General features: G+C 42.7%; 1 protein-coding gene across 1 annotated transcript in view; it reads left to right on the top strand.

Annotated features, from left to right (window-relative positions):
* The first annotated feature begins 385 nt into the window (after positions 1–385).
* HS6ST1 (heparan sulfate 6-O-sulfotransferase 1) overlaps positions 386–14266 on the top strand; it is a 222183-nt gene continuing 208302 nt past the window's right edge. Inside the window, 1 exon segment of the mRNA XM_048506772.1 lies at positions 386–1627. Within this exon segment, the coding sequence (XP_048362729.1) occupies positions 1110–1627 (518 nt within the window). The 5' untranslated portion in view covers positions 386–1109.

The following is a 14266-nucleotide window of genomic DNA, read 5'->3' on the forward strand; positions in this document are numbered from 1 at the left end:
TACCCCAAAAGTTCCAGGGGAAGAAGACTTCCAAAGAAGAACAAAACATCCATAGAATGTTAAAACTTTACAAATTAGTTGTCGATAAAAATGTCATGGTGGCCCTCAAAATAGTGATTCTGAGAAATTGCAGACCAACACAAGACAGCATTGCCTATCACGACATCTCTACGTCAGCAAAAAGCAGCATTTGTTGAGTTTCTGCCAACCATACAGTTTTCAGCAACAGCAACCCACGGGGGAGGAACCAATCATCCAATAAAGAAAACAATTAAGTAGACTTGCAGAGAAAAACAGATTGATTCATAACAATTCAGAATTTAGAAATTTGACACTGCACTTAACAAAATATAACATCAGAGAGAGAGAGAGAGAGAGAGAGAGAGAGAAAGAGCTGCCATTTCGGAGACTTGTCCCTGAATTTGGGCAGCCCAGCTCCCTCGTGCTTCCCGATTCTTGGGAGTGATGAAATTTTTGGCTCAGCGAAAAGGGAAGTTGAAAGTCTAGAAAGAAGGAGCGCAAGAAACGAGGGGAAATTCCTGTGCGGGCGGGCGCTTGCAACTCGAGAGTCGCCCGAAAGTGCTGGCTTTGCGGCGTGTCTGTGCGGCGGCTGCTCTCGTTCTCCAGTGTGCGCCTGGAGCCGCGGGCGAAGTGAGAGGAGGCGGCGCTGTGCATGCTGGGCTCGGATCATGGTGGGGCTTTGCAATAGGAAGCGAGGCAGGAAGGAATCGAACTAGCGTGCGGCGGCGGCAGGCAGCTCCGCGTAAGGCAGGACACTGTGGGTTGCGCGCTTGGGGGCTCGGACCAAGGAGAAGACCCCAAAGTCCTGTTGATAGCAGCCGGACGAGGTTTTCGAGAAAGGCACCCCCGGTGGCGAGAGGTCCCTTGGAACCGATTTCGCCTGCCTCCTCTCCCCCCTTTCGTATTTGACTGGGGGGAGGAGGGGGGAGGGGCAGGGGATTCCTTCCCCCCCCTTTTTGCAAGCAGGACCTGGATTCCCCTCCCCCCTTTCTGGGAGCCGGCAAAAAGGAGAAGGAAGCCGATTTCGCCGCCGTCGGCAGCAACAGCCTCCGCCTCCCCGCTTGCCCATTGCTGGGAGATGGTGACATATGAAGCGCGCTGGAAGGACCATGGTTGAAAGGAGCAGCAAGTTCCTGCTGATCGTGGCGGGCTCGGTGTGCTTCATGTTCATCCTGTACCAGTATGTGGGGCCGGGGCTGAGTCTGGGCGCGCCGAGCGGCCGCTCGTACCAGGACGAGTTGGACCTCTTCCCCACGCCGGATCCCCACTACGTGAAGAAGTACTACTTCCCGGTGCGGGAACTGGAGCGCCAGCTGGCCTTCGACATGAAGGGCGACGACGTGATCGTCTTCCTACACATCCAGAAGACGGGCGGCACCACCTTCGGCCGCCACCTGGTGCAGAATGTGCGCCTCGAGGTGCCCTGCGACTGCCGGCCCGGGCAGAAGAAGTGCACCTGCTACCGGCCCAACCGCAGGGAGACCTGGCTCTTCTCGCGCTTCTCCACCGGCTGGAGCTGCGGGCTGCACGCCGACTGGACCGAACTCACCAACTGCGTGCCAGGCGTGCTGGACAAGCGGGAGAACGCGGCCGCCAAACCGCCCAGGTGAGGCGACTGAGGAGGAGGGCAAAGCCGGTCAGGTGGCCCCTTCTCCATCCCGAGCGCACCGTCTTTCACCCGTCTTTGCACCTTACCCTCTTGGAGAGGGTCTCCTCGTGGCCCCTTGCCCACTGCTTTCCTCTCTTTATCCTCTGCAGCCTGTTGGAGCTGGGGCACCACAGTGCTGACAAGCTGGCTGTGTTGTGATTTCTTTTCCTCTGGAAGCTGACTTTCCCCTCCTCTGCAGACTGTGCTGCTGCTCAACCCACTTCTGATAATTTTGTATTGGGGCAAAAGTCAAGAGTTGCAAGTTGTGTGCCCTGAGATGCTCGGTTTGCCATGTAGGTAGCCCAGTGGTCTTTCAGTTAGCCAGTACTTCTTGCTTAGGTTGGTGAGTTTGTTCTCCTAGCAGCTTCCTCCACTTCTAGAGTAGCCAGAGCTACTGGGCTTTTGTGCTGCATTGCAGGCTGAAATTCAGCAGGAAAAACTTTAGGGGAGAAAGGCGAGAACGTTGTACCTGTTGAATTTCTGTTTGTCACATAACTGCAGTAGGAACCTTGACACAAAAGTGGCAGGCCTTATCTGTCACAGCTTTGCCCACTGGGCATTAGTGTGTCCAGTGTATTTTACAATATCTCTCCTGTAACTTTATATTTCTACCTCAATTCCTGCTCTGTACCATCCATGGCTTACCTTTCCTATAGCCCTTACTTAGATCCTGGGCCCACAGTCTGTTTTAAATACCAGAGCTGTGATATGCTATGGTTCCTTTGTTTGTTTACATTTGCTGACTGGTTGTAAAGAAGGTGGTAACTGCATGAGTACAGGGTGCTGTCCCTTCGATTTCACTATCTCTATTACCACACGTCTAGACACAAGTGTCTAAATCAGAATATCAGTTTAGTGCAAACATGATCTTCAAAACTTTTTATTTAATAAAGTAAGCACTGCTCCCCCTGCGCCATAGTTTTCACGCATACTGGCACTTTGCCCTACTCCGATTTGGGGATTCTTCCTAACATGCTCAGCAATATTTCCCCTGGACTACAGATCTTTCTCGTGTACTGCAGCCAACATCTCATGTTCGTGATCCTTCTGACTCTGGGGGTACTTTTATTTGTCTGTAAACACATCCCAAACGCAGGACACCTATAATCCACCTTTTGCCATTGTGAGTTCCCTCCACCTTTTTTTTTTTGTTAAAAAAAACTTCACCCCCTGTTCTAGACATTCTGGCTGTATTTATAGCTTGTCTTGCTTTCCTGCCATGTTGGACACTTCCTTTGTAGACTCTGGACCCCACATTGCCTTAGTAATAGTTGCTGTGCTCTTTTATCTAAATAAGGTGCAGAGTGCTTTATTCAAGGAATGCCCTGCATTCCTGCTTTTGTGCCCTCGTTCTATTACCGATTCCTGCCTAGCAGCTTGTATCTTAGACTGCCCCGTTGTTCATCCCGTTACAATCCGCTTCTGTTTTCTCCCACTGACAGAGCTCCTTGATTAGCTTGTGCCCCCCATCCCTTCTTCTCACTGTAGGTGGTACAAATCTACTTTGCTGCAAAGCACCATTCAGTTGTGACCTGGCTGCATCCCCGTGTGTGCTCCAAGCCAGTCTGTCTATCCAAATATTTCATTTTCTTTCTGTGTTAGTGAATTTTCTCTTTCGTTACTTGGGTTCCATTAGTTCTGAAAGATAAACAGTTAATTCTGAGAACAAGGGAGGTTATCACTAGGCATGATCATTCACCTTCCACCACTACCCCTGCCCATTACTCATTTTCACTTCTTATAGTTTTAAATTAATTTAAAAATGTTCCCTTTCATCTTCACATGTTTCCTTTCTATCCCTTAGTCATTCTCTACGTTGTTAAGCTCAGTCCTGATCCTCAAAGCTAGTTTTATTTCTTTAAATCTTTGGAGATACTGCTAATTCCATTTAAATGTGGACTTTCATTCAAAGAGCTGCTTGCTCTTCGGACACATTCACCTATCTAGTGAGTAAATCACTCACTAGTGTCTTTTGTTTCAAAGTTTGTCTCGGGTAGCTTGACTGGCTTTTATTCTCATTTGCTGAAGCCATCCGCTGTGTATGTACATTGTTAATATCCTTTCTGATTCTAGAGAGTAGACATCCTTGGAAACGAAAACTTTTTTGCCTTAATCATGCTGCTATGCCCATTTCTTTCTCTTTTTCTGCCCCGTTTTAACAAGACTGGTTTAGCATACGAGGCTTCATGCAGTTATTAATTATATTTATTGATTTTACTGTTGGTACTATCTTTTCAACCCATCTCGGTGAGTTTCTGTGTTAATTGCTCTCCTGCTGTCCTATGGTTTATGCAAGCTGACTAGAGAATATCAAGGCAGGGAAAGCATCCAAAAGGGCCAAATCTGTTCAGGTTTTTTTTCCTATAAAGCCATGTGTAAGCATTAGCCTCCATGTTTACTGGACTGATATTTGGCAGAACATTGTAAAATGTGGTGTATGGTTTATGGACCTTTTGTGGTGTTAGTTTTTTTGTCGTCAGGTCACTACCATTATGATGACCCAACAGGGTTTTCAAGGCAAGAAATATTCAGAGGTGGTTTGCCATTCCCTGGCTCTGTGTATTGACCGTGCTATACCTTGATGGTTTCCTGCCAAATACTGAGGGATGACCCTGCTTGGCTTCCAAGATCTACAGAGATAGAGCTAGCTTGGGTTATCCATGAAATCTGAACTTTGACTCCTGGCTAGCAAACCATTAACCTTGCTTGAAGATTGGCACACAGAGTTATGTAGTATATGCAGTTACACACACACACACACACACACACACACACACACACACCCCCACACACCCAGCAACTTAAGTTACATGTTGATCTTGAAATGGTTCACTTTTGCTGGAACAATGAAAAGCTAGGGCAAAGAGAACATAGAGTAGGAATGTGAGGATTTGCTCAGGTAGACATGGCCACTGAATTGTTTAGCTTGGCTAAGGAGACTGTTTTGGGACTTCACATAATTGAGAATCTTTTTAGGCTGGGTTTATTTAGAATTTGGGGCATGAAGTACCTTCACAATACAATCTGTGTTTTCCTTTTTCCAAACAGCTGCTTTTAATATCTCTTTGTATCACTTATACAACCCAATCCTGTTCACATTTATTCAGGAGTAAGTCCCACCAAGTCCATCAGGGCTTGCTCCCAAGTAAGTATGCATAGCACCACAGCTTAAATGAACATTGTAAAATTTATGAGATGGAGAATCCTATTCCACATGCATGCTCCGTTGCTTCATTGTGGCCTGCCCTTTTGTTTGTTTGTCCTATACTGTCCTAATTAAATTGAAGGAGATCTTGATGTTTGGGAAGGAAGAGTCTGGTGATGTGTTTAGTAATCTTCAGCTCATAACCTTGCTCTATTAATATGCAGTGTTCTGGCCGTTCATTAACTCTGTACTTGAGAATGGTTTTGGTAATGACAAACAAGAACTGTTGGCTGATTTTATAATGTCGCTCTATCACATAGGCCTATTGTACTGCGGTCCATTTCAGTATGTCCACAGAAAGATAACGTTTCTCCTGCTCGTAATGAAATCTGGGTTCATAAACAAGAGCTGTTTATGTAAAACCACTGGTAGAGCAAGTTTCCTTTGTTGGGATGGAAAAGGGATTCATTCTTGCATTATTTCCACTACAGTGGTGACTGTATCACTTCATTTCCCTCCTTTGAATAATGTATTTAGGATAATGGAACAGCCTGTGTCTTTATGTCGGAGACACATTATGGGAGAGGCTGCTGAAAGAAGGCAGTGGGTGAAAGAAGACAGTATCTTTTGTTGGATTTGCTTTTGCTACTGAGTATATACAACCCTTTGACTTTCACAGAGCTCTTTTTTGTTGAAATCTTTTTTGTCGATGATTTCAGAAAATAAGAATATAAAAGAGCTTTGCTGTCTCATGCCAATGGTCCATCTAGTCCAGCATCCTGTCTCACACAGTGGCCAACTAGTTCCTCTGTAGGGTCAACATCAGGGCAAGAAACTGAGCCCTTCCCCTGATGTTGCCTCCAGGGACTGGTGTTCAGAGGCTGCGTGCCTCTGAACATTTAGTTACCATGGCTAGTAGCCACTGATAAAGCTAGCCCAGGGGTAGGGAACCTGCGGCTCTCCAGATGTTCAGGAACTACAATTCCCATCAGCCCCTACCAGCATGGCCAATTGGCCATGCTGACAGAGGCTGATGGGAATTGTAGTTCCTGAACATCTGGAGAGCCGCAGGTTCCCTACCCCTGAGCTAGCCACTGATAAAGCTATCTTCCACAGGCTTTTAATGCCTGTGACCATCACTACATCCTCTGGCAGCAAATTTTTTACTATTACTCTTGGGAAGAGGCTCTGATAGATCCATTGCTTTGGGTTTCTTTTACTTGAAGTTACTTAGCACGAAATTCTAGGCACACTTGTTACTGAGCAAGTTCCACTGAAATCAGTGTACTACACTCCTGTGTAAGCATGCATAGGATCAGGCTGTTAGTTGCTTACAGCATTTTTTTCTCAAGTGTCATCATTTTGAAGGTATGTATTCTGTATTCTGCTGTTCACCATAGTACTCTTTCAAGTTATTGCATCAGATCTGAAACAGTAGGAAAGCATTATGTGTGCTCAAAATAAAAGTACTTGATACCCTTTCTGGTGTACTCTGTCAGTGTCTTACAGGTATCTATGAAGGTCATTCTGTAGTGCCTGTAAATATGTACAGACCTTGAGTTGAGAATATTAACCTTGTAAGCAATGCCATTTTTTTCACTAAGTGCATTCTTGCACTGCTTTCTATAACCTGTGTGTGGCAAATGCATTCAGAAAACAATGGGCATTGTTTTTCTGGCTTCTATTTGGGCTTAAGGACACTGAGGCCTTTTTCAAGAGAGATATAAATTGTTTCCTGAATTTCCATTATCTCTGATCCAAATTCAGCATGTTTGAAATGTTTACACTTAGTGGTTGAATATAGAATGAATGGAGTGAGCAGAGGTTGTTAGTGAAGTATATGCAGTGACAGTATCTTGAGTTATTAGAGACACATATTGGTGGCTTGTCCAGAGCACAGTTTGTGTATGGCCCTTCCCTACCCCACATACTTCCGGAATAATACAGAAACAGTGATCTGCCAATGAGTCACATATATGGGTGACCTGCTTTATAAATAAAGGATTTTATTTCAAGATGGAAAAAGAGGAAGAAACCTGTACAAACATCACTTCAGTGATAAGTGAGTAGCTATGTTTATTGTTGACTTTTCTGAAATCAGTTAATTATCGATTTTGCTTTGCAGTACACACAAGTAGGTACTGTAGCACATTTATTGATCCCCCCCCCTCCCAGATTTGCTGAAGTGATTGACTGGGCACGTGATTTCTTAGAACTTTTTCGTACAGGCAGTTAGCTGGAGTGGAAAGGATGCCACATTCTGCTGCTGAGAATACTAGAACTGCAGTGTTCCTCATTTTCCCCCTGTTCCTTGCTGTGCCTTTCCTCCCACTCTCTCTATTTCTTCTCCTTCTTTTCTCCTCCCCAAATTGAGTCCTTTACATGAATCTCCTCAAGAGGCATACTTAATCTTGGGTTTTGTGTGCACATTTATGTGTGAGTCTATCATAGAACTCTCTACCTGCTGTGTTTTCGTTTTAATTTCTCACTGTGCCTGCAAAATTGTTAGAAACACCCTTTCCCCTGGATCACAATCTAAAAATTAAAATAATAAAAAAACTCCTTTACTGTCAAGTGATTCAGCTGATAGATTGTTCATTGCAGTGTGAGAGGACCTAGGCTAAAATATACTTGTCTGTCTCCCTGTCTCTGTGATTTAAATATTGCTAAGTGGATTAGTGGAATGGCTTCTTGAGCATCTCTTTCAAGCTATTTTCCCCCCTTTAAAAAAGCTTTAATGGAAGCAACAGAGCTCTATTAGTATGGCGTATTTTGTTTTGTGTATTGTGGACTTTTAGGGCTTTCTCTCTCCCTCCCTTCAGATTTAAGCTTGGTATGACCTCTGAACACTTGAAAGCTCATGTTGTACTTTGCCAAAAGACAGTCTGGCTTGAGGTATTTTACACACTGTGTAAAATACACATTGCTTAAATTGCAGGGCCACACCAGCAGAAATTCTCAGGTTTTCAGGAAATAAAATACTAATCCAATATGGCAGTGCTGTGATTCTAGGACCTAACCTTTCTATCTTTTGGAAGAGATCCATGGCCCTAATGCCACATTTGAATGGCCCAGTCCACATAGCATTATTTTAGTGGTGTTCCCTGGAAGTACCGTAAGAAGTGGATTTGGAGTCTGGGGTAGTGCACTGGGGTAACATGAGTGTAAGGAAGTGAACCTTCTTTTCACTGTCTTTCACTCCTAGGAGCTTGGATTTTACATCCAGCTATATTCACAGTCTGGGCACTAACCAGTGCAAGAGGCAGTCAAAGGGTGATGTGGCAGAGTGATAGGCTCCTCATGCAAGTTTTGAAGAAGTTCTTACTGAGACCTTGAATATAATGAAATCAGAGTTTCATTGAAGATAATAATTATCACATTCAAATAGTCATGGTAATACCAAGCATAAGTAATATGTACTTACACTATAGTACCCATGTTAAGATATACTATTCCAAATGCCAACATCACATAAAACATGTATCTTTCAAGGAGGAGGAAGCAAGAGGCCAAGGAAAGTATAACAACCAGGAGATCACTGCCACCTGTTTAAGCACAGTGAGAACCAGCTTCATGTAGTGGTTAAGGTGTTGAACTAGGACCTGGGAAACCCAGTTTCAAATTTGTACGCTGCCATGGAAACTTGCTGGGTACCCTTAGGCCCATCACACTCTCTCAGCCTCAACCCTGTCAAGTATTTGGATGGGAGACCTCCAAGGTATACCAGGAGTGTGACATGGAGGCAGGCAATGACAAACCACCTCAAAGCGTCCCCTGCCTTGAAAACCCTTTGGTGTTGCCATAAGTCAGCTATGATTTGACATCAAACAAAAAAAATTCAAGCAGCTACTGGGCTGTGTCATCAGCAGGATCTCAAACATCTGGACATTCTATAATTCTGAAGGCAGGATTGCGATATTTACTGTAATGTATGGAAGACATGGACAGACACCTACACAAACATGGGTGATATAGAGCTGATTAGAAGCACATACTACCAGTTGTCTAAGCAGAGATCCAGTGGGGAAAAAGAAGTACCGTATATACTCGTGTAAACTGACTTTTTCAGCACATTTTTTATGCTGAAAAAGCTCCCCTCGGTTTATACTTGAGTGAGGGTCCTACTTACCTATTTTGAAGGATTTTAACTCTTGTGTTTTAGCTTGGTTGCTGATTGAGCTAAGGTTTTTGTACTTTTAAAGTTATTGTTGATACTATATTGTTTTTGTTGACCCTCTTTTCCATTTACAGAGCTAGTTTACTGTTTTTCTTTGAAATATTCAAAAACATTTGACCTACTGATGCCTCAATTAATGTAATTTTATTGGTATCTATTTGTATTTTTGAAATTTATGAGTAGTTGCTGCATTTCCCACCCTAGGCTTATACTCGAGTCAATAAGTTTTCCCATTTTTTGGTGCTTAAATTAGGAGCCTCGGCTTATATCCGGGTTGGCTTATACTCGAGTATATACGGTAAATAGAATTTTCCCTTTCAGTTCCTTGCCTCATCTGAAAGGCCAAAAGCTTGAATAAAATAAAATATTGCCTTTTCTCAGGCTTGGTTACCTGGATATCTGTCATTTAACTGGCAGTGTTGCTTGATTGGCTAGGGAGGGAGACAGTTGCACGTTTCGAGGGGATATTTTTAAGTAAGGAAAGAGAGGAGATTTCTAGGCAAGGAGCAGGTATGTTGGGAGCAGTTTTAGATGTATCACTATAGTGAGCTAAGATTTATAATAGCAGTTTTATAGTCCAAATATGATCACTCTGAACTTGAAACCTCTTAGGAGGAAATACTGATCTGAGTTTTTGTTCTTTCTAAAGAATGAATACTCAGGCAGCCAGATACTCTGTATTAAAGTATTCTTGACTAGTTGCTGAGAGATCCTAATTAATGGTCTGAGAACTAAGTTAAAGGGGAAGCTTGATTCTCTTGGAGGCTGCTATGTTTCTGATGAACATGAGTGATTGTGTAGAATTAAATTCTTATTATGTCCCTTCTCTACTGGCCTTTATATTGTAGATAGCACATATGACTGGACGAGAGGAACAAGAATAGAGGCTTGATTGTAACAACATGTATCATGGACAACTGGTCAACTAGAACCCTATATTCATGTAGTACTCGAAGTAGACATTCTGGCTTGAATATATAGACTAGCCCTCCCTGACTCCCTGCTACAAAGGCTTTGAATGTTGTTCGTGTTTTTTGAATGTGAAGTTTCTGTAATTTGAGTGCATGGCTGCTATTTGCAACTGAGGTATTTTATTTGCTAAAAGGATCTTGTTCGATTTGCACTTTTATCTCTCCTTGTATAAGCTTGAGTTTGAAACACTACATTTCAAAACTAATATTTAAGTCTTTAAGTTAAATTTGCAGGTTAGATTTCTATTGCAGCACTCCTCAAATGAGGGCCTGGGGATCTCCAAGGGACTGCAAGAATACTCCAGGGTTCAAGGAATCTTTTGTAAAGGTGGGGGTGGGGAGCCTTTCTCACTCTTGTGCCACTAATACAAAAAGGAAGCTGTCTCAGTTTTCCAAAAATGGATGGAGAGGACAGAATCATCTTTCCCCTCTCTCAGAATTGTTTTCAGCTACAGCCAAAGAGTTCCCAGATTACCTCACAGCACTTGCTAGAAGATATATTGATTGGTAACAAAGAAATTCAGTAATTCAGTCCTGGGAACTCTACTTGAGTCATAATTGTCCTCAGATATAAAATTGATCTGGCTTTAATTCTGTTTTTCAGTGTAAAAGATTTTACTGTAGAGATGCTATTCTGTGTCCTTAAGTAATAATAGGCAATAGCAGTTTTCAGTTGTATACTGAACAATCAGGTATTGTGTACTGTAATGTTGAGCTTTTTCCTCCAAGTGGCTCTGAAAGCTTTTCCAGATCCCTGCCCACCCCTGTTCAAAACTCTTCCATCTAGAAGCTGTTTACTAATAACGAAGTTTCTTGAGGTCTCTGGTGTAGAGTCTCTTCTAATCAGGGGGTGAGACTGATTAGAAATTGGGTCAGAGTTATTTAAATTTTGTCCATATAGAGTTCGTTCCATTTTGAGACCTGACTTTTTAATCCATGTACAAACAATACAGACATGTAACTTGCAGTTGATGGCGTCCCCCCGCCTCCCTTCCCACACTTACCTACATTCCTTTTCTATTTCTAGTACTTTTTGAGGCTGAAAAAAGCGGCTTCTTCACAGTTCAGGGAAAAAACTTCCTGACGAACTATGCTTCCCAGGAGACCCAGGAAAATGCTGGGGGGAAGAATTAGGACTAATAAAAGGAAACACTTATTCACGCAACATGTGATTGGTGTTTGGAATATGCTGCCCCAGGAGGTGGTGATGGCCACTAACCTGGATAACTTTAAAAGGGGCTTGGACAGATTTATGGAGGAGAAGTCGATTTATGGCTACCAATCTTGATCCTCTTTGATCTGAGATTGCAAATGCCTTAACAGTCCAGGTGCTCGGGAGCAACAGCTGCAGAAGGCCATTGCTTTCACATCCTGCAGGTGAGCTCCCAAAGGCACCTGGTGGGCCACTGCGAGTAGCAGAGAGCTGGACTAGATGGACTCTGGTGTGAGCCCCAAGGTCTTCTGGGAACTATAGTTCCTCAGGCAGTTTTTAGCCTGAACTGTAAATAGGCTGCTTTTTTCAGCCTCAAAAAGTACTAAAAAGAGAAAAGGAACGTGGGTAAGTGAGGGAAGGGGGTGGTGTGTGTGTGTGTGTGCCGTGGGGGGCTCGGGGAAAGGGGGGAGGGCCGGGGTGATTTTCCTCCCAGGCGTGTGCCCGGTGCACGATGCCCCCCCGTCCCCTTGGCGCTCCACCATTGCATAGCGCTGTCCGGCTTGGGATGTATTACAGTGAGGGGAGAAGGGTTGGCTTTGGAGACTCGAAAGCATTTTAATAAAGTGAGGGCACCTATGCTGATGAGTTTTTATTGCAGCTGGTATGGGACGTAACATTGGCTCAGATGGTACATCTTTTTAAGAACTTGTTTATTTAAAACATTTATAATCTTGCCTTTTTCCAAGATGGCTTGAACCTAAGGTAGGTAACAACAATAAACAGTACAAAAATAACCAAAAACAAACAGAAAACAGTTTGATCAGAAAAATCTTCATAATTCAAGAAAGTCACCTTGAGAATTCAAAGTCTTTCGCAAAAAGTTCTTCTCAGCTAGGAAGCTTACTTAGTAGCCAATCACTGGTCTATTCCACACAGCACAAAAAAAGACATATGTGGGATGTCTTAAAAAGAGGCGACTGCTTCTTTTCACTCTGCATACCCAAAATAAGTTGTCCAGGGGACATCTTAAAGAGAGATGACTGCTGGTTTGTTTCCAGACAGCAAAGGTGTCACAGGGGAAAAGGGACTTTTTCCCGCACAACCGTTTTGCTCTCTGGTCAGTTTCACCCTCAGCTTGTGCACAAAATTTTGTGTGCAGCTGAAGGGATTCCCCCACTACCATTTGCTGAAGGTTGCCCTGGGATGTTTACTCTGCAGGCTTTGATCCTGGGTGCCTTTTCAGCCTGGAAAGTACATAGTTGTACTCAGCTCATCCTGCTGATTCCAGCAATATGTAATTTTCCTATATTTTTTTTCCAGGAACTATCCCTCCAGCTACATGCAAATGTCAGGTACAAGCTGAGGGTGAAACTGACCAGAGAGCAAAATGGTCGGCCAGGAAAAATAAGACTCTTGCTGAGCTCTGTATTTTGCACAGCCAGGCAGGAGACTTCTTGCAGGCGGCTTAGAGAAAAAAGGTGCACCTTAAAGCATTCTTTAAAAAGGATGCCTTGAGCTTAAATAAGGTGTCCTGAATACATCTTGGAGAAAAAGGCTGCATGAAATTCCTTCTCAAGACACCTTTTCTTTAAGGTTCTCAGGATGGTTTTTTTGTGCTGTGAGGAACAGACCACTGTCTCCAAAATTGCCTTATAGGACTATAGTTTCAGATGGGTAGCCTTGATGAGTCTGTAATAGAAGGACAAATTTAAATCCAGTATCATCTTTAGAACTAACAAAATTTTCAACAGCATAAGCTTTCATAGGTTAGGGTATTTGCCAAGGTAAAAATGGTGTGAGGATTGTGTGCACTGTCCAGGGAATAAAATATAGTAAATGACAGTCCTAATACTTACTCTATATGGGAGGGTAAAGAATTCCCAGCATCTTCTGTTGCATCATGAACCAGTAATGTATAGTACCTTTTTATCTGAGTGTGTTCTGGTCTTGTTTGCCAGGATTTAAATTTATTTTCTGTAGAGTTTTTATGACATATATGAACTTCTTTTTGAATTTGCTCTTTTGTTTTTGTATGTGATCTGTCTTTACATTTTGGAGTTATCTTACCTGTGCTCATTATATATCCTTTGCCCAGTTTATTGAGATGTGTGGGGAGGGGTGTGATATGTTTATGTCTCCATACAATCAAGGATATTTATGAGATGGGTAAGTTTCAGATGTTTCTACAGAATGTGAATGAGCACGAACTTTCAGAGTTGATACATTCTGATAGAAGTGGGGATTGCACTCATCAAATGGGTAACTTGGATATTTGTTTAATAGTATGCTTCGTTTGCCTTTGAAAAACCCATTCTTCCCTTCAAGTATTTATGGTATCTTAGTGATTGTTGAGGGATAGAGTATGTGTCTTCTTTATATAATTTGCACATCTTAAAAAGTTAAAACAGTGTCAGATCTGTTGGAAAAACTGTACTAGATTGGATAAAATTTCACTTATTTGGAAGTTATCAAAGTATCTTACAAAACAAGTTGGCATTCACCCCTGACAAGCAAGATAGGGAACACTTTTGCTGGAAATTTACCAAATCCAATCTTAAACAAAGAGATTAACAGTAGGATGGCAGAAAGTACTGAACTCTGCCTTGGTAGTTAGTATCTTTGTTTTCTGTCATTCCTTAGTCAATACAGTGTTTGGCTACTTTAATTCAGAAACATCTCCAGTCTGTATTCTTGCCTCATTTTTCCTTCAGTAAAGACACTGGAGCAGGCATTAAAGCATTTATTCATTTCTCCCAAATAATCCATCTGGAGATTATTGCCATCCTAGTATCACAGGGCATTATTAGAAGTGATACTAAGAAAATATTTCAGTCTGGAATACATCACTTGTGAACACTGTTCATTCATTATAAAACAAAAGGGATTCATTTTTAATTCACATTCTCAACCTGACCATTCAGCTTTTTGACCATATTTACAAATGTAGTCAATAACAAAATTGACTTTTGGCACCAAGTGGCCTCATTCTGTCTATAGGACAAAAATTCATGTTTTAGAGCAGACAGACACTGTTGGTAGATCTGATACACTATTACCAATGAAAGACTAATAAAACTTATTCCACATTTAAGGTTTTTTGGAATAAGTTTTGTTGGTCTGTAAGGTGTTACCAGACTGCTGTTTAATGTAG

The sequence above is a fragment of the Sphaerodactylus townsendi genome, linkage group LG08 (assembly GCF_021028975.2).
Source record: "Sphaerodactylus townsendi isolate TG3544 linkage group LG08, MPM_Stown_v2.3, whole genome shotgun sequence".
In the NCBI taxonomy this organism is placed as follows: domain Eukaryota; kingdom Metazoa; phylum Chordata; class Lepidosauria; order Squamata; family Sphaerodactylidae; genus Sphaerodactylus; species Sphaerodactylus townsendi.